This window comes from Metopolophium dirhodum, chromosome 1, assembly GCF_019925205.1.
Source record: "Metopolophium dirhodum isolate CAU chromosome 1, ASM1992520v1, whole genome shotgun sequence".
Lineage (NCBI taxonomy): Eukaryota > Metazoa > Arthropoda > Insecta > Hemiptera > Aphididae > Metopolophium > Metopolophium dirhodum.
In genome coordinates, this window is record NC_083560.1 from 126,295,798 (window position 1) to 126,317,880 (window position 22,083).

At 33.0% G+C, this 22,083-nt stretch overlaps 3 protein-coding genes across 3 annotated transcripts in view; 2 read left to right on the top strand and 1 right to left on the bottom strand.

The window, feature by feature from the left end:
* LOC132937309 (uncharacterized) overlaps positions 1–17,898 on the bottom strand; it is a 30,061-nt gene extending 12,163 nt beyond the window's left edge. The window contains exons 1-2 of the mRNA XM_061004136.1: positions 17,571–17,898; positions 10,664–10,803 (exon numbers count right to left, since the gene is read on the bottom strand). Coding sequence (XP_060860119.1) covers positions 10,664–10,776 — 113 coding nt within the window. The 5' untranslated portion in view covers positions 10,777–10,803; positions 17,571–17,898. The remainder of the gene's footprint in view (positions 1–10,663; positions 10,804–17,570) is intronic.
* On the top strand, positions 1,341–8,695 carry LOC132936533 (cathepsin B-like cysteine proteinase 5). The gene is given in 7 exon segments (XM_061003272.1): positions 1,341–1,688; positions 7,446–7,655; positions 7,771–7,962; positions 8,028–8,126; positions 8,128–8,155; positions 8,263–8,373; positions 8,478–8,695. Coding segments are annotated over 7 exon segments (1,206 nt in total).
* A 3,424-nt stretch (positions 17,899–21,322) lies between the features above and the next one.
* On the top strand, positions 21,323–21,755 carry LOC132934441 (zinc finger MYM-type protein 1-like). The gene is made up of 2 exons (XM_061000741.1): positions 21,323–21,339; positions 21,422–21,755. Exons 1-2 carry the CDS (start codon positions 21,323–21,325, stop codon positions 21,753–21,755), a joined length of 351 nt encoding a protein of 116 aa, XP_060856724.1.
* Positions 21,756–22,083: the final 328 nt, after the last annotated feature.

Below are 22,083 nucleotides of genomic sequence, written 5' to 3' on the forward strand. Positions count from 1 at the left end.
AAATAATAAAACGCTTATAATTGAAATGATCAAACAGTTCTACATAAATGTAGGGGCATATAAAAGATATCTAAAATATAGGGTTCTCATTTAGTTTAGTTGAACAGTTAATTTTGTAGTATATACTTTTGTTATTTCGGATATTTCTGCGTTTATTGATTACCATCGTGACTATGATTTTATGTTTGATTTCCATAATTTTACTCAATATTTGCTTAACAAAACAAGAAACATTTTTATCACACGAATATATTGAAGAAATAAACACTAAGATATGGAGAGTAAGTTATTATTAGGGGCCCGGATGTCGATGAATTATGCATAATTTTTTGAGGCATCGTAGATGATGCTTCCCAAGCTTGAAATGTGTTTTAATTACATATTAATCTCAGTGCTCGACTTGGGCGGGAACGCATGGGAACTCAGCTCCTATACTAGCTTTTGATTTTAATTAGCGTTCCCATACTACATTTTCCTAAAAGAACGCACGGGTACGCAATATAAAATATAAATGACAACGAACATTCGTACGGCTTAATACGAACATTCTTATCTAATTTAAATTTGAATGTGTAATTGCGTAAATTCAATTTTTACCACGAATATGAGATATTTATTTTTCGATTAAGAAGTATACAATCTATAAAATTAGTTTCACACTTTTACCACAAGAATAATATTATTATGTGCTATAGTCGCCTATAGAATAAAATATATATGACATGAAAACACTGTAATTTCTTGTAGTCTATGGATATAGATATTCTTATCTATCGCTGTTATATTTGTCGATGTTTTTATTTTTAGAACGTCAACAATTACTAAATTATTGAAAATATTGATTATTATCAAAGGTGATAAATTCATATTAATTTTAAGAATCGTCAACAGTCAGTTTTTATTTTAACAATATAGGTACTAATTTTTATAATAATGGATCAATTTGTTATAAAAATAAAAGTGAAAACATCAAAAAATATTGACCAAGAAGTAAGTAATTTATTATTTGTATTTATTTTTCTAGCTGTAAATTGTAACAGTTTCAGTTTGTTTAAGTTTTATAAACATATTTGGTCAGCTAAATGCTTAATGTAAATAATATAAGTAATATATGTAACTATGTAAGTAATAAGTATATAGGTAGGTACTATACTGTCTATACTATACTAGTATACAGTTTTAAATAACTTGAGGAGTATGGTACCTATTTACTTATTTTAATAGATCTTATATAATACTTGATTAAAAATGTACTAATGGGTCGCAAGTTACAAAAAAATTAGCTTAATGACTTTGCTTTAATTTTGCAACTAGTTACCTAACCGAGAATTTTTGAATCTATGATAGACCATCATGGTCCAAAAACTGAAGAAGCCTTAAATGCATGTGGAGATGAACAATTGATGTTTAAAAATGTTAAATTATCCAATAATAAGGTAATACCCAAAATTAAACCATCCCAATTTTCCCGAAGTCTTGCCAACAATTTACAAAGTAGACTCTTCACCGTGCAAGCATCACATATAGGTACAAGTGACAACAATTTGTTCAAAGATCAGTACAATATTCTACTTGCTGACTTAGACATGTTAGATCCTAAGACATGGCCCGATAAATTTGATTTTCAACATGGTGATGCCAGTATACGACGTTTAGCTAAACAATTTCAAGTTGACGAAATATCATCAGTACGTGGTTTTCGGGAGTTCAAAAAATTAAAGACCATTCTAATATTTTTGATTTAAAACCTTCAAAAGTCCGAAATGTAAATTTATCATTTTTTTTATAAATCTATATCAAATATTTTGGTAAGAATAAAAGTATTTTTATAATATTTATATATTTTTGTATACAGTATTATACGCCACGGTTTTTTTGGTAATTTACCAAGTAAATTTACCAAATTTACAGTAAAATTGGCAAGTTTTTATCAAAATTCAATTTATAGTGTACCTGTTGAATTTTTTCACAATTGTATGTAAAGAAGGCAAAATAAATATAAAATAAAGTATTAGTATTTAATTTCTTTATTAAAAATAATAATTAATAATTATTAATTATGGTAAAACACTAAAATATAAAATAAAAATAATTTTGATCTGTTTCAATTAATTCGATATAGATTTATAAAGAAAATGATAAATTTACATTTCGGACTTTTGGTATTAAAAATATAATCGCATCATTCACGTCAATAAAATAAATGGTATATCAAATATCAATGATATAATTTCAAACACGGAAGAGACTGTAAGCAAGTATATTAAGTATTTATCATTATCTATTGGATAAAAAAAGGTATGATAAAATGTGTATAAATAATAAATTAGAATGGAAGGTATATTAAGTATTACGTAAAAGAGGAATAAAATAGTTTACTACCTACGTTTTATGTATTTTATATTTGAATCATCATTCAATTAAAATATACACAAGTATAGTACATAATAGTATGGGCATAGGAAATGCAGGAAAATACAGGTAATTGATTTGAAAAACTGTTTTGTCATTCAATTAAAATGTACACAAGTATAGTACATAATAGTATGCGCATAGAAAAACGGTTTTGGTCGTGTTTGGGGGGGGGGGGGGGGGGGGGGTGTACAAAATTTAATTTTAGTTGTACAAAATTGTACAAAAAAAAGTAAATAATACTATTAAGGTTTGGTATTATGATTCGAAAGTGGCAGTGCTGGCAAAACGGACCTAAGATATTGATGCTTCTTACATGCCTTTATGGACTTTATTTGGGTCTTGAGTTTTACACATTGAAGTAACGTTAACTTATAATTAACATACTGTTATGAAGTTATTACTATTTATTTAGTATTAAAAATGTATTAAGTAGCTATATATATAATACATAAGAATCCGCTTAAAGGGGACACCGCTTAAAGGGGACAACCGCTTAATGGGGACAAATTGTCATAGTCCCGAACGGATGTATAAGTTTAATGCAATTTAATGCAATTTATCCGGGACAAACCATCGGTTATAAGGGACAAAAATAAAATCGTTGAACTAGATATTTTGGCCTAAATTATCTATACTTTCTTATCGAAACTGTAATTATCTAATCTTTAAGGCTCTATTATATTTTATATACGCACGTATATGTACATATAATGTACATACAGGTAATTTACTTATATCAATCATTTATGTCAATTATGTCAATCATTTTTTTCTATTACCACGATAAGAGTCAACTAGCCTACGTTTTTTCGTATTTTTTACGAATAAAAATAAAATTACGATCATATTATCAATGAAATTGCTGAAAGAAGTCTGCAAAATGAAGAAAGCGATGACGATGACTATGACGTTCAGCCCGTCAAAATTACAACAAGAGAAGCAGAAAAGTGTATTGATCAGCTGAGACTATATTTTATGCAAAATGAAAACGGAAATGCACCAACAACTTCGCTAGACGTTTGTGCAGATTTTATCAAAAAACAAAGTTTTGATAAATTAAATCAAAAAACAATGGACGATTTTCTGCAGCCTAACAAAATATAAATATAAGTATGTTAATCAATTAATGTATCATAAATATCTATATGTAATAAAATAATAATCTAATTAATTTACGATATGTATAATAATGCTAAATAGTAAATATGTATACATAATGTACAACTACTACTACTACTACTACTAATAATAATAATAGTTAATACATATGTAATTTTTAAATAAAGTATTAATTAAGTGTGTATGTATGTATTTTTTAAATAAAGTTATTATGTATGTTTATATGCACTTTAATAGTTTCGGTTTATTAGTTATTCGGTTAATCGGGACACTCGGATAATGGGGACAAATAGGTCACCGCCCGATGTGTCCCAATTAAGTGGATTCTACTGTATATAATTGTTATTGATATTTATTTTGTTATGTACCTATATGTTTTTAATTGAATTTCCTACATATAATAGTTTTTTTTATTTAATATTACTAGGAAAAAGTGAAAGGTTTGAAGTGATTAAAAATGTAAACATATTGACACTTCGTCAAAAATAATATATATTAGGAGTTATTTATTTTTAAATATGATGGTTGCAATTAAGGGGGTGTGGGGGGCGAAGCCCCCCACGAGTTAGTGTTAAATAAATGTTCAGTTGGAACGCTGTTTTTTAATTTCTATTTGGGTTCCCATTCTTTCAATTTACCAACTCGAGCACTGATTAATCTATATAAATAGTTTTTATTTCATATTTTTTTATTGTTTTGGTTTTTTAGGTAATTTTTGTGACTTTTAATCGTATTTTAAAGGTTTTTTAAGACATCAACATCCGGGACCTACTTATTATATATTAAAATATTTAAAAATATTTGTTTACGCAACTGGTACATTCGTACATTACCAAGATGAGTTATATTTGCAGTAGGTACTTCCAAAATTTTATGACAGCATTTCATAATTTATAAGCGTAATTGTATTTTATTTTATTTTTTATTAATTGTAATATACGCCGTAGACCATGAGTATAATATAATATAATATAATATAATATTTTATTTAATGTTTGGTTAGTAACAGGTATATATATGTATATATGTGTATATATGTAAGAATGTAAGATAACGTACGTTGTGTAAAAACCGATGTCCCTAATAATTTGTACTCCTACTTTTGGAATTTGTGTCACACTTGTTTTCGAGTCATTAATAAAAAAACACTGGGGACTTAGGTACATTTACCCCAGCTCCAAAAAGTCAAAAAACCACAATTTTACAAACTTTTTTACCACATAATAGGCATTCATTGTTATCTCGAAAAAATAATTGGGGAACTGATGGTATTTTTTTTATAACCATTTTCAAAATATTAAAGTAATTAAATACCAAATGATCCCTGCTGCCGAATCTATAATATTCAATAAAAGAAAATGTATTTTATTAGACTACATAGGATGTATGAGAGAGAAAAATAATTTAAATTTCTTCAAGTTTAATGACTGTACAATTTTTATTTAAAAAAATATCATAGGTACCTCGAAAGATTTTGTTGAAAGTTATTTGTTAAAAATTAAAAATAATAATAACCATTTATAAACTGAAATATAAAATAATATCAATTCAATTTTTATTTATGATGGATATTTATTATTTTTAATATATAAAATTGTATTCTAAATTATAAAACTCAATATCTTAAGTCTTTTTTGGAATTTATATAAAATACAACCTATCTTTAACCATTAACCTGACTTTAAATGTACTTAATTGTAATATTAGAACTGCTAGATGTAATTTTTGTTGTACTTCGAAAATGACGGAGTAAGATTTTTGATTTAATCATTTTAACTGAAATATGGCATGATGTAAATTTTTGTAATTTTTTTAATAGCTGATTGTAACTTTTAGGTACTTTTCTAAATTTAAGAGAAACAAAAATGATGGTATTATGATTTTTTTAAACCATAATTTAAGTGTGAATATTTTTTAATATGAATATTTATTTAGAGGCTAATTTTGTGAAAGTTGAGTTAAGCATATTTAATGTTTTCTTTAATTTCTTGTGTATATAGAATATAGATAAACTTCAAGAGTTAGGTACAAATGTTTAGAAATGTTATGCAATTTACTGCCTAGATTAATGAATATGTTATAATTATTGATATAAATTTGAATATTATTGGAGTTGATTGTGATAATAAAGAATATTTAAATATATTTTCTGTGATGGTTTTATATCATTATAGGTAACTAACGTATAATTATAAGTCAAAGATATGCTTGCCTTGTTCATATATTTAATACAAATTGTAATGAAACTAATCCTATAATTAAAACAGGAGTCATCCAAACTAATATTACTGATCACTTTCCCACAGTTTTAGAAATAGAAGTTTAAAAAAAAAACAATTAGGTTCCCATGTAGTATTATGTTTAAAAAATAGTTTTTAAATAATTAACTATTCAATATTCTATACGAGTTATTAAAAAAAGAGCTGTGTCTTAAATTTTTACATGTAATGATGTAAATATATATGGACATATTTCTTGATAAAGTTAGGTACATACATTTGTTAACAAATCAACAACAACAAGTCGTAAATTCCAAAAAAAAAGGCTTGAAGACCTGGCCTACTTTGCTCGGTACGCCCTAAGCAACACCTTTTTTAGTGACAACATTAAAAAATTCTATGTTTATCAAACTATAAATAATTTCTAAGACAACACTGACGTGGGATTCGATGGTGTTTTATTTCAAAATTTTAAAACTTCAAATTTGTGGTCGGTAGATAGTCGGTATATTAAGCACTTTGACGTCCATGGTTCATAAACAATCTGAGCATCTAAAATTGTATTATTCCAGAAAAACTTAAATTGGCAAAAACCAAACCATTGTATAAGAAAGTGAACAAGTGGGTATCGCTCTGCTATATTATAGGTACCTACAGTAGTTGTCGTGTATGTGATGGTAATGGATGTGTTAGATTTGAATTCAATGATAAATCATTACATACGAAGAACGATTCAGGGCAGAGATGGTGTGTCATTCTAGTATAGGTAGTTACATAAATAATCAAATTTAATAACTAAAACCGCTGAATATCGAATATCGTTAAAATATTTAATAAAACTTTCCGGTAAACTTTTTTTTTTAAAGCAGAAAATATTATTGGGAACTTCTATTAACATTTTTAAAGTTAGCTACCAGAAAAGAAATTTTTTCATGAATTTTAAAATGAAAAATAATTAGCAAATTTACGAGATTTTGATGAATTTGGGCAAAATTTGAACTTTAAAAGCATATAAAAACTATTCGTGATTTCTAAAATGTTTTATCTGTTATTATAACAATTTATGAAGAACTGTGCATTACATTTTCAAGCTTTTTTACCAAGTAAAAAAGTTTTATCTACAATAGTTTTGAAAAAGTTTATACAATTCTAATAGTTTTCCATGGCTATATAAATATCTCAAAAAGAGTCAAAATGATTTGAAAATGTATTACTATGTATAGAAAATGCTAATATATAAATTTAATGATAACTTTAAGTGACCGCGGTTATTAGCTTTTGAGTTGTGCCAAAAAAAAATAAAATTGATTTTACCAAAAATTAGTTTTGCGTAAAAATTTCCAATTTTCCTGAATTTTTTTTTGTTTTTCCCAAATACTACTGGGAATTTTGAATTTAGACATTCTAAAAGTACCAACTAAATTCACTTTTATATCAGAAGAGATGATAATGTGGAAAATCGAAGCATTTTCACTACCCCAAAAATTGATGACAAACAGAAAAAAATTAATTAAAAATGTAAAATCATTGTAAAACTAATACTACATTCATCGCTACGCTCAGAATCTAAAATATAAAATTATAACCACAACTTCTTTGACTTTTCACCTCTCTTGATTTGTATTTTCGAAACGGCCCAGAAGTTGGATTCTTACCAAACCAAATTTTAATAAATTATTAATATGATTACAGGCTGAAGACAATTTTGATCCAAATACACCGGAAAATATGTCGTTGGAAGAAGTTAAACCCACTACTAAATTAAATATCGTATACAAAAACAGCGATCCTATTTACGTATCAGACAAGAATATTTACCAACAATTTGATGCAAGAAAACACTGGCTCCACTGCAAAACGATAGGCGCAGTATACAATAAAGGAGAATGCGAGTGTACTTGGGTAAATATAGATACAAGTTTATTTGGTGGAAGAAGGAAACACTATATTAAAATGGAAACAAAGGGGTTTTAAAAAATAATAAATAATAATCCCACTGATCATCGTACCTTAACAGGCTTTCGCAACCACCGGGGCATTCGCAGACAGAATGTGCGTAGCGAGTAACGGAAATTACAATCAGCCCCTGTCCGCCCAAGACCTAATTTCCTGCAGTCATAGTTTCCAAACTGAAGATTACCCAATCAAAGCTTGGGAATATTTCAAGAGCCACGGCGTGGTCTCCGGTGGAAAATACAACACTACCGATGTAATTCACATAGTTGATTAGGTGTTACATTATAGAACAATCGTTATTGTCATTGCATTACATAGGAATGTCAACCTTACCAAGTTCCACCTTACCAAGTTCAACCAAGAAATAAAAAAAATCATGAATGTATCAAACAGCGTTATGGTAAAAACTAACAAAATAATTGATTACAATAATGATCACGTAAAGAGTAAGTCTACACTCTACAGTAGCTAATAATATTATACTGACGTGATTGCTATTTCTTTATTGTTTATATTATTTACTGAGTATTACAATTAAATATTATGATTACAGCTATTGACGCGTATTACCTAACATTCGACGCCATTCAAAAAGACGTGCAAACTTACGGGCCAATCGCAGCAAGATTCGATGTATACGATGACTTTTATACCTACAGAAGTGGTTAGTTTATAAATACGATCAATAATCGTAGATATATTTCATAAGTACAATAAATATTATACAATTTAATGTGTTTTACAGCTTTAATTTATTTTCTGCTACAGGTGTTTACGGGAAATCTGAAAACGCGACATTTATGAGAACTTATAATGCTAAGTTAATTGGATGGGGAGTCGAGAATGGTGTAGGTTATTGGTTGTTAGTCACTTCTTGGGGCTATGTATGGGGACAGGATGGACTTTTCAAAATCCGAAGGGGTACAAATGAATGCGGTATCGACAATTCGACTACAGGAGGTGTACCTCACATATATAACATCTAAGATATTCTAATAAAATTATAAAATTAGTTAATTTAAACCAATTTATTTCTACGTTCAAAAAGTTACTTATTATTATAAAAAAAAAAACTATTCATCTGTATTAAGCAGTTTTGTAAAACATACTTTTTAAAATAAACAAATACAAATACAAATACTTATTTTGAAAGTTATTTCAAATACGTATTTGAATTCTCAGTAAAAAACTGTATTTGTGTAATATACAATTACATTCAAACTTTGTATAAATATTTATTATACTCAACTTATAAACCAACTGTACCAATTTTCATGTCTTGCGTTCATTTTATTGAGCATTTTACACCGTATCTTTGGTGTAGGTAACTATAAAATACTTATTCGTTTTCTGTATCAATGTATTTGAATTTTCGGCTATAATTAACATTATGCTGTAAAGTCGGTGTCAGTATACCTACTTCAGCAAGTGGGTACCATTCGAATATACTTACATTATGTACTACTATATGTCTATACCTATGTACATTAGTTGTAAAGTGGGTCACTGTAATGGATGTGTTAAATTAGAATACAATGATATAGAATTAGAAAAACGATTCTGAGAGAAAACTGTCTATCAGCTTAATATATAATTACGACTATTTTATGATATTATTGCTACTATAACAATTTTTTACTATTATTTCGGTAGGTTGAATTGAGTTTTTCTGAAAACATTGCGGTTACATATTGGTACACATTACATTTAAAAAACTATTATTCTTACTATATAGATAAAACTATTTACAAAATGTGTTATACTTTCAAAGTACCTGATTAGTAATATAATAATGTTGTATTTAATTTGTACGGGTATATGTAGTAAATAAATTTTAATTTACAGTTGAATTATAAAAAGCATTTGAGTTCAGTTAAACAATTTTTGAAATAGAAAATTCAGTAACAATAACTATTACTTTTCTACCATTATCTTTTTTTACCAAAAACTATTTTTATACCAAATACATTAATTATATCCAACATATTTTAAAACCACTTAAAATAAGTGTTCTATTTGTTGAAGTCATTTGATCGTTACAGTAGACAGCATAATTGTTCCAGGATATATCAATACCTAGGTATCTTTTGGAGCAAACTTTTTTTTCTTAACTACATTCATAGAATTTAGTCATCTTTCATCCAGAGAAATTTCTCGGTTTATCAACATTATTTGACAGGTTTCTAAAAACATTCTTGATAGTAAATTTTGTACTCAATTTTGAGTTCATTTTTTCTATAAGGTTTATACAAATGTCATCCTTTATTAGGCCATCATGGAATTTTCACCACCACTATACATTATTACAGTATAAAATAATGGGAGAGGTTGGACGTCATTACCTCTATGGATTTAAATTCACTCACCCCCCCCCCCCCCCCCACCCCTTAGAACTATGGTCTGCCACTGGCTCACCTGTGTCACCTGTGTGACATTGGACTAGGTCTGGTTATTAACCAAGGCGTCGAAGTTTTTCATTATTTAATAATGAACCATGTGTAGTTTGGAGGTAAATCGGTCTCGTTGTGAGTGGAGGGTGAACACGCGTAGTTTCGTAGATTGAGTCCGGTTGTCGAGGCTTGTCGATAAACCAGTGGACGACCGTAGGGGAAACAAAATACGCGACGGCAGTGTTCGCCATTTATGTGCAATGTCTGGGCCTCTTGGTGAGCTGATAAAGAGTTCGAAACGTTGCGAGTTACTACTGTACTTTAGGAGAGTAGAAAAACGTGTATCATGCCCGACGTATGGGGAGACCAACGAGAGGGAATATTGTGAGTCCATGATGTAACTATAACTGTTAGTGATTGAGAAGATCATGACAAATAGTTATTATTATATTAAAATTATTATTATGCGCGTATATGCTCCGTTCGATGGCGGTGGGAAGGGGGTGGCCAAACCTGAATTAGTGCAACATAATCTTTATTAATGCAAAACATAATATTATTTACCTTGATTTCGGTGAGTCTGCTAGCTGCCGAGAGCACCCTGGATCATGCGATTTTGTACATGTTAATGATGGCGTTGACTTCAATGCTTGTGTGAATGATTTCGAATTCGACATTTCGATTGAACTCTGATCGAAGAATACCTAAACGATAAACGTTCTTTTACCGACAAACTAATACAAGGGATGGGCTCCGACACGTAAATTATCTATATTCGAAAATTGTAAATTATTTACAGTGATGCCCGCGTGGAGCTGCGCACTTGTTGTGCAACATCACCTCAAGTTGGTCCAAAGAAAACCACCGTATAACCACACTTACTATTTTCTCTCATCACTCACGTAGATAGGTAACTTATAGTACCAATATCATATTATTATGCGCATCATATGCCTGAGGCCAGAAAACGATATTTATTATAAATATAAATATTATTATTATTTTGATTACCAGTATTGATTTTTTTCGATTTAGTTTTCGATTTCGGTTTTTAACGGTTTTAACTGGTATTTAAAATCAGTATCAAATATTGGTTTCAAGCCCTAGTATTATATCTATATCAGCAGTGTATTATTATCAAGATAAAAATTTATAAAATACCATAGCCCACAACCTATATCACGGACTAAGATGGAGTGGACTGGAAACGAGCAAATTCTTAATGGATCCAAAGTGCCTCCGCCGTCATCCATAATACATAGCTGGTTTTAACGCAACCTAGTAGCTGGATGGAAAATGTAATGATGATAAGAATGAAAGTGATAAAAATCAAAATCCAAATAGTTGATATTTTACTAAGCAGATAGCGTGCATGTTGGCTGTGGAACAATTTGGGCAGGAAAGGGTAGAAGGTAGCGATATAAATGAAACTACCAACCCCAGAAACCAGCAGAAGGCTGGTGGAGAGGTCTAGTGGTAAACAACAGCAACGGGGCCAACAACCAGCAGTTTTGGGTGCATCGGCAGTCGAAAACACCGTTCTCTAACGCGATCTGGGGACCAAAGAGTCGGAGTTCACTTTGGTCCAAAGCAAAAAGCAGCGGAGAGCCATGAAACCGCTGAGTTTCCAAATGCCCCACCGGAAATTACCAGAAACAACAGTGGCAAGAAGCGGAGGTGGTTGCTAAAGACCGAGGCAGTAGCCCAAGAAAAAAAATTTGGGTACGTACACGTACGCCGACATGGTAAAAGAGGTCAAGGCAACTGTGCGTGAACAGGCGATGGCCTTCGACATCACTACCAGAATGCCGAAATCTGGTACCATCATACTCGAGGTGGTGGATAAGGAGAATGCTTCAACCTCACGCACTGAGGAAGAAGTTCGGCGAATCGATAGGGGTCAGACGCCCGGCTCCTAGCATTTCACTCCTACTAATCGGGATAGAGGATTCGGTCGACGAAGATGAGTTGGGAGCTAGAGATCGAGACCTATGACAGTGAGCTGAAGGCCACCAACAATCTGGTGATCCGTGAAGGTTCAAACGGTGTGAAGATGGCAATCGCGAAAGTCCCTATGGCGCCAGGGTTCAGACTTGCACAAGCCTAGAAAATTAAGGATGGTTGAGTCATCTTCTTTGTGAAGGAGATGGCCACCAGGCTTCACGAAGTGCACAGCTCCTTGACACGTAGCAGCCGACTGCTTCAGCCACGAGATGAGGAAGTGTTTCAGGTGCAAGAAAGTAGGGCATTTGATTGCAGACTGCAACAATCCTCTACCCGGACCAGAGATTAAGCAAACCAAAGAGAAATAGAGCGCTGGTGGAAACCATGGCTATTAAGGTTCTACAAGTGAACCTGAATTAATACTGGACGGCGCAGCAGCTTCTCACGCAGATAATGCTCAAACGCAAGACGGATGTGGCGCTAATCAGTGACTTATATCAAAAGATTGTGGAAGACAAATATTAGGCTCAGAGCTCGGACAGTAAGTGCGTCGTTGCCTTACACCGAAACTGGTTACGCGTTGGCAAGAATTAGCACCACTCTCTTCTACAGTTGCTACTGCACCCCAAACTGCACGATCCAGGACTTCAACCAGTTTCTCTGTGGTCTGGAGATATCTATTCGCAGCTAGAATCTGTAAGCCAACGACATAATAGTAGGAGGCGACTTTAACTCGTTTTCTGCGGAATGGGGATCTGCCAGTGATGACGCTAGAGGAGCCATGCTATCGGGGTTTTCTGCCTTGCCTTACTGGACCTGCAGATTTGCAACGAAGGTACGTCTTCAACTTACAATCGGGTGAACGTCAGATCGGTGATCGACGTCACCCTGACACGCTTCGTTCACAGCGACACTGGGTGGTCCTAGCGGAACTCAACTCCACCAGTTATCACGAATACATAGTGTTTACAATCTACGCAGACAACGTTACCTCCCTACCAGGGAGCCGCGAAGTCCAAAACGGATGGTCAGTCGAGTCCCTTCTAAAGCATTGGCAAGGGACAGGCTCAACAGACACTCTCCCAACAGGTCCCACGGCAAAAGACCATTCAGCCCACCTGCAACTCCTCCTGTCCAAGGCGTATGACGGGCCAATGCCTTGCAGGCTAAAATTCAAAGGCAGGAAGGCGGTACACTAGTGGAATGAGGAGATCGCGGAATTGCAGGCGCTATCAGAAAGCGAGGCGCAGATTAACTCAGGAAAACCACATGGAAGCATTCACGTATATTACCAACTGAGGAAAGATCTGATACTCGCCATAAAAAGAGCTCATTAAGACAGCTGGAGCGCCTTATGCTGGGAAGTAGAGAACGATCCCTGGGGCGTCCCCTACAAATTAGTGATTAAAAGACTGGGCCGACGCACTCCTGCTCTGGAGGACAGTTCTGTTCAGGAAATTTCCGGCGGCTTTTATCCCTCACTACCGAGTCAACTGGGCAGAAATACCGGCGTTGGTATAAGTATCGGGTGAACTGGAGCCGATACGCGAAACTGGCAGTGAACTGTTCACTGAACAAGACCTGCTCGTCGCAGCAGACCGGTTACTGGCAAGTATGAATCTAGGCCCGGACAACGTACCCAACGAGATCATCAAGCTGATAGTTCATCGCTTCCCTGGCATCTTTTTTGCTGCATACAACACATGCATCAGACCTGGACACTTCTTCGCAAGATGGATGAGAGCTTGTCTGGTACTGCTGCACAAAGGTCAAGGCAAACCGCACGGCGCTCCGTATAGCTATAGACCCATCAGTCTACTGGACGGAAATGGGAAGCTTTTGGAGAGGATGCTGTTCAGCAGGCTGGAAGAATACTCCGAAAACTCCCTCAGCATCAGACAGTTCAGGTTCAGACGATGTAGATCCACCACGGATGCTATTGCCAAGGTACTCAACATCGCCAGAGGTGCAAACAGCGGTCCCCACCGGAGAAGAGATTTATGTGCAGTGGTCACACTCTATGTCAGAAACCCGTTCAACTCAGCTCCATGAAGTCTGATTGACGAGGCTCTCCGGAGATCATGCGTCCCACACTGTACTTAAAGAACTCACTGAGGTAATATATGAGCAACCGTGTGATAATGATGAGACGACACTCGGGCAGCCTCAGCATACCGGTCACATGCGGCGTTCCACAGGGGTTGGTTCAAGGACCAACCCCTGTGGAATCTCTTGTGCGACGGCACCCTGAAACTACAGTGTCAAGCTGATTGCATTCGCCGACGACAGCGCGACAGTGACAGTGCGCAACATCGAACTCTTAGAACAACTAGTCAGTCCTGTGCTAAAGGAGATCACCGCCTGGATGACCAACAACAGTCTGACCATAGCACCGGAGAAATCGGAGTGCGTGGTGCTCCCTGGCAAGTATAGGCAACACAAGCCAAATCTGTATGTGAACAGATGCCTAATTTCCGTGGAAATGGAAATCTGATAAGGAAGTTCAACTAGACAAGAGACTGTCCTTAATTGGCCTCGTGGTTGTGGTATCAGCCGGGGCCAGAAAAGCGGCCACCACCTTGGACAGGCTGATGCCTAACATAGGCGGTCCGTCCGAGAGTAAAAGAATTCTTCTGATGAGCGTGCTCCACAGCAGACTACTATACGGCGCCCAGGATTGGGCAGACAGCGTAGCGGGGACTCGCAAGGGGGGGGGGGGTTTGCAGCCCCCTCATCAACTCCCCTGGCTACGCCACTGTTACGATTACATAATGAATTCATACAGCTATACAAGTCACAACCGTGTTATGCAATATATGTCCCCCGAACCCCGCACAAAAGCAGTGTGTCGTCTCGGTGCCGCGGCAGGCGGTCCACCATCGCGCGTCGCTGTCGTGTCCGCCGGCACACGCCGAAGGAGCAGCCTGGCCTATAAAATTAATTATTGAATAAAAATTTTACGTACGGCACTGATTGCTCCTACTAGTCCTACTTCTCAACTTTTCACCGACGCCTGGAAAACGCCGCCGCCGGTAAATTACTGATTTTTCCGACCTCTGACTACAACAACGTCTGTTCCGTCGCGTCACCGTGACCCTGTTTTTCCAACAACTCCACGACCTCGAGTCACAAGATAATTTGTGCTGCCATTATCTTCCACCATCGTGTCAAGTGTCAGCGACTGCCATGATGGGCTAAGCATACCGTAGTGGGCCTGATGATGGGCAAAGATAACTACGCACAATCTTTCCACAATGTCACCTCAAGACATCAGTCGTCGTCGTCGTAATGTATCATTTTCTCTCTTGTATCCTCCCATGAACAACTGTTAACCCACGTGGTGCAAGGCACGAGTCCCCGTTATTTTCTTTTATCACCCCTGTCTATATACAAAACGTTACTCTCCGTGATGTACGCCGCAAGCCCTCAATCTCTCTCTTTTATCCCCACCGTTATAAAAATGTTAACCTCCATGGTGCAAGCCACGACTCGACAACAGCTCATACCAACCGTCTGCACGTTGTAGAACAAAAAATAAATGACAAATACGCATTTTACTATTTTATATTAAAATATGCTTAAAATCAAACCATTCATTATAAGTTATCAACTATTGTTAGATTACACAACTCTTCGCTGTGAACAGGGCCACAAACATGAAACAACAAAGTATAAGTAGATAATAATATTATATTACCATTGTACATTTGTACCTATTCTTTTAACAATTTCGTACGAAATTCGTAACAAAGAACCACAGACTTCTTTACTACATTACTATTATATATAAATCTGTCCAAAGCACTCAAGAAGACAAGAGTATATAATATTATGATAAGTTAAGAATTGAATGCCCCTCAAATCACATTAAAATTGACCCAATTCAACAACAGATGTCGTGAGTACTCATTAAAGGAGTAATGTAACATTGTCTGACCAGGTGATAAGACTTGGTGTCCAGTCCTTGAATCCTGCATATTATCTTAATTCATACAGTGTGCATTCTGCTTTTAATTGTAGGAATTGATAACTACTGCGTTTTAGTCTAGCAAAGGTACAATTTTTACAATTGCACTGTAGTTACGACATTTCCAGATTGAATTTTAAGCCACTGGATTTCTTTTTTTCTGTATTTAACATTTATAAAACTATACTCAGAATTAGCTCATTAATAATATAACACCATTGTAGTTACTGCTTTTCCCAGTAGCAGGACATAATTGATGATAATTTATAACTCCATAATTTCATAACTGTTATTATAATTTTTAGTATAATTACTGATAAGCTCAAAAAAGTCTTATTTTAGAAATATTTTATACTGTTAAAATGGTATTCCATATGTATGATATTAGTACATACAGACATACAGTTAAAAATTGTATACATTTTTAGATGTACCTATATTTTGTTCATCAACTTAATGAAATTATAAATATGTACCTATGTGGCTATATACTAAGTGATAATTGAAGAATCGGAAGATTTTATGAAATCTGTGTGGGTCTGAAACATGAACTAAGATAGTATGGACTGGCGACGGTGTTAATATTTGCGGTCAAGTTATTCAACGGTATTTCTGTAGTGGGAGAAATTTAGTGACTGAAACGCTATCTATTTGAAAGTATTGACACTCTTTCAAATTATATAAATAAATACAACATATTAAAATGGTTTGAAACTGTAAGCCACAGATTATCGATTTCTTATTGAAACATAGCTGATCAGCGTATAAAAATTAAAAATATTTTTTAATTAAATAGTTATATACACAGTCAAAACATTCACGATTCACTAACTGTTCTCTTAAAGTGTTACATCTTACAATAAGTTAAAACTGTACATGCTTGCACAAGAATCAAGTACCCACAGCCACTTTCAAGCGCAAGACGCCCAGACGCCCAGTGTGCACCGGCCAAAACGGCCCGACTGAAAAACTGTCTGGGCATATAACAGTTAAAATAAATTTTTTTGATAATTAAGGTTACAATCATTTATATATGTGTAAAACTGTTTAAGTATATTGTATTATAGGTATAGCATTTAGCATGAACTAATATTAATAATAAATAATAAACAGGATTTAATATTTATATTATTATTTACGAATTTACGCGGGAATATAAGTAAAAATAATAGATAACAAAGAAGAATACAACCCACTGCACACCCACTGCGCGGCGCGCGCCCGCCGACCAGCGAACGAACGGAACACAGTTGAATAGTTGATCCTTGGTAGTTCATGAAAATAACATTACGATCGCTTCGTTTTCAAGATTTCCCTCTCTACGGAAACTACGTTTTAAAACATGACCGCACCACTACCACCCGCCCATCATGTCGCCACCAGTCCATATTATCTTAGTTCATGGTCTGAAACGAACAATAGGCTGTGGGCCAGTCACCAAATAACCAAATAATAATAATATCAAAAACCTATCTGAACTGGTATAAAATAATAGTTTAATAATGGCTGGTGGTTAATACAGCTAATAAACATAAAACTAATAATAATAATTAAACTCACCGTTTTGTGGAGTGCAGCTGGCCAGCAGCAACTACCTAAATTTATATAAATGTGTTCGACACACACAGTGTTTATAATAATTTACGTACATACAAACAATAATAGGTACATAGGTATAAAAAACTACAATATTATATAATAATACATAAAACTACAAGTGGCGACTACCACACACAATAATAATATAATATAAAAACAAATATAATAATTTACGCTCCCGAATGAATATACTATAAAACAAAACGACAACCGGCGTACACGAATAATATAAAATATTATAAAAAAAGGAACTAGACGATTAGCACCTACCTGTAATAATATAACAATAAAAAACTTCGGTGATTAGCGCCTACAATAATTTTGATCGAACATTCGAACCACACGGGTTTGCGACTACCTACTGATTAAAAGAAAATTTTATATATCACACATAAAATTGTATACAAACATAATTCACCGATAGCGTATGAGATATGTGTATGGTGTGGGTCACCGAGGTTGTGGTGTGCGGAGCGGTCGGCGATACCTGCTGCCACTAATTATAATATTCTGATAAGGTGATAAGCTATTACGTAATAATAATAAATTAACGTTCCGGGCACAAACAAAATATGATTTTACATTTGATATACGATAACCTTATTAGCTGCTGCATAGGACCTTTTCTGAAAACGTTTATTTGTATATAAGTAATATATATTAATTATATTTTTTTTTTCATGTAGGTACCTAGGTATTATGTTGAAACATAATATTATATATTATTTTGTTTAATGATAAGTAGAATGTATAATGTATAATGTGGTAATTACACTAATTGGCATTTAAAAAATATTTGTTCAATAATATCATGTGGATGTACTATGTGAGAAATATTGTAGTCTGGGAATTTTATTTCTTATAGGGCCGGGGATTTTATTTCCCAGGGTTTTTCACTCCAAAATTCTCTTCTTTGCCCTACTGTACTGAGCACTGGTATTTTTTTCCAATATCAAACATATCAAATTTTCAAACTTATTCACATCATAATATCATTGTGGTTATTTTGACGAATCAATAATTTTGACGTACTCTTTCGGATGAACACAATTCTAAAAGCAGTGAACAAGAACAGTATAAAATTGGTCGACAGAAGTAACACAATAATTAGTAAATAAAAAATACACCGATGGATAACTCATCTGAAAAACAAAATTCAATAATTAAAAACAAAATCTATCAATAAACACGAAATTAACAATTTGAAATAAAAGTGCATGCCTTTTGTCGATTATAGTTTATAGTTTCTATCATGTCGAATCGTATTTGGCTAAGAACCAAATTCCTTGTTCTTTTTATATAGGTAAAATACCAAATAGTGTTCTGCACTCGTGCTTACGAGGTACTTATTAAAAAACCAGCAATCGTAATTGTCAACATTTGGTTTATAACTTCTATCACCAAATAGTTTGGTCTTTGCCGCATGGGCGCAACTAGGGGGGGGCTTGGGAGTGCTTAGCACTCCCAATATCAAAATTAGCACTCCCAAATTTTCTGTACCGGTTTTTACAATATCGGTAACTGTAACACTTCTGATTTTATAAATAATAATTAATTGACTGGTAAAATTGATAAATTATTAAAATATTGGTTTTCTAAGTTATTTTAATCTCTAATGGTCAATGGAAACATCAAATGCGTTTATTAAATTGGGTTTATTACATATTAAAATGTACCGTGTACACAATACGTATAATCACTAGGTTTTATTTTAATACATTTTTCCTAGATTCCCAACTAAGTACTAATGCTCAACAACCACCGTTAATTGTATATTTGTATCGTCAAATATTATAATGCCAGCAGTATGTAGATATCTGATATCATCGCAACTTGCCCCGTTCATAGGTGGGACGAGAAGAGAGCGAAGAGTGAACTGTCGACATAATACAATAAATTAATAATAGAATGCAATTTAATATGACGTTATCGATTACGGATTTAAAAATTATTTATATACGTCTTGTAAATAATATTTCCATTCGGGTACAATAATACGGGCCTGTCATTCACCACTATAATATTATTTTATTTGATTTTGTACTCTCTTGTTAGTTAGTTGGTACTTGATAATATTAATATAGACAGTAGTGAGTAGACACCACATTATAGTTATTTTACATTTGGCTGCGTGTTGCGAGTATATTTTATACAGTGTACACTTGCACAATGCACATCGTGGTTTAGCGGACCTGACACATTTTAGATCAGCTAACTAGCTTATTGCTGAGTTAACGATTGACGATTGTACGTATAACATACTACATTGTCGTATTTTTGTTTTTACTTTTGAACTCTATTTAAATTAAAATGTTTAGTATTTTTAATAAAAATAAAACAAATTCTCGTGTCACCACTAAAAACCATACTTTGACGAATGACCAACTTATAGAGGAAGATAATATTGATGATCCCATTATTCCATCGATCAATAAAATAAATGTAGTTGAACACAACTGCAATGATTTGGGAAACATAGAAACTGGACCTATGCGCCCCATACTAACAGTAAGTGGATTAACTATTTATGTGCTTATTATGATTTATTTTTAAAGTACCCAAGCATAGATTTATTATTATAATATTATATGCTTAATATTTTAAACATCCGTAATTTAAGATATTACACTTGTTTATTTTTATTTGACACATTTTTTTTTTCAATTACATATTTAGAAAAGGTAGTATAATTTATTTTTTATAATAATTTTATAGGTATCTAATATTAATTGCCTTTTTTTCCAGGCATATCCAAAAACAAAATTTGGTTCTCAATTTAGGTCATTCAGCAGTGAATATTTCAATATATATATAAGTGGCTTGAATACAGTATTATGTGCGATGCAACATTTTGTTATGCTTGTCGTATGTTTGGTAATAAAAATATGGAAGATACTTAGACAACAATAGGATTTAATAACTGGCATAAAGTAGGTTTAAATAATTAATTTGAATAGATTTAATACTTTTAAATGCTCAACTTGTGAGTTAGATTGACTAGGGAAGTTGGAAGTTAAAATTGTACATACATAAATAAATAAAGATTTATTTGATTTTGAAAATTAAATTGTATACTTACTGTGTTATTTTATATAGCTTTCAGAAAGATTGAAGAAACATAATTCTTCTAAGAGCCATTTGACATTTGTTTCAAAACTGGCTCTTAGTATATCAGCTAAAAAGTCTGGAAGTGTACTATCACAACTGTCTGCTGCAATTCAAGAAGAAATTAAGCAAAATCGAAACTATATGTGCCATATTATAGATATAGTTTTATACTTCAGTAAACAAGGAATGGCATTTCGAGGTCACTATGAAGAAACTACTTCACTTAATCAAGGTAAGTTTTAAAAATAATATTATATTACCATTTTTTTGAAAAAAATTAAATAAAAATATAGAATTCAGTTTTGAACTTAGCAAAATAAACATTAGCTTACAGTATGGGAGTAATTTTTTTCTTGGTGTTAACTTTAGATTTATATTTACTTATTATTTAACTATTTAAAAATAAAAATAAATAATTAATTTTAAGGTAATTTCAAAGAGTTATGCAACATGTATGTAAAATCAGTACCGGGATTTCAAAATATGCATAACCGGCATGTTAATTATACTAGTTGGAAAATCCAGGATGAAATTATTCAATTATGCGCTGATGAAGTTAATGAAATTATTGTAAATGAGGTTTCTTCTGTTGGATTTTTGCTCTGATGTATGATGAAGCAAGGTAATTATAATAATAATATAGTCTTGTATGTAGGATTAATATTTAATATTCATTTAGTTTTACTAAAAACTTAATGTTTTAGATGCCATAAAGAAGAGCAACTATCGATATGTATTAGATACACAGTTGAGTTAAATATTCATGAACAGTTTTTAGTGTTTGTTGATGTGTCTAGTGGTCAAAAGGCAGACCAGATTGTAACAACCATATTTGAATTTTTTAAAAAACAAAAAAATAGTCTGCAACATTTAAATATTGTAGCACAGTCATATGACGGTGCCAGTGTAATGTCTGGTCACTTAAATGGTGTACAAACTAAAATAAAAGACCACCATCCAACTGCCGTTTACATACATTGTATGGCACACCGTTTAAATTTAGTTGTTGTGGATGTATGTACATCAATTAAGGTATAACATATTTTAGAATTTTTTATCAAATATATTAACAAAAAGTATAATATTATGTATTTAAATTTTGATTTAGGTGGCTCGTAATATATTCAATACCCTTGAAGCGGTATATGTTCACTTTTCAAAGCCTACAAGCAATATTAAATTATGTGAAGTACAGACTAAGTTAGGTTTAAAAAAAGGTTCTATAATGAGGGTTTGCGATACTCGTTGGGTTTGCCGTTTTAAAAATTGTAAAGCCATCATTGAAAATTATGTTGCTATTGTTGATACACTTAAGATCGAAATTGAGGATCAAGCTGATAAGAACGTGCCTCAAGCAATAGGTAAT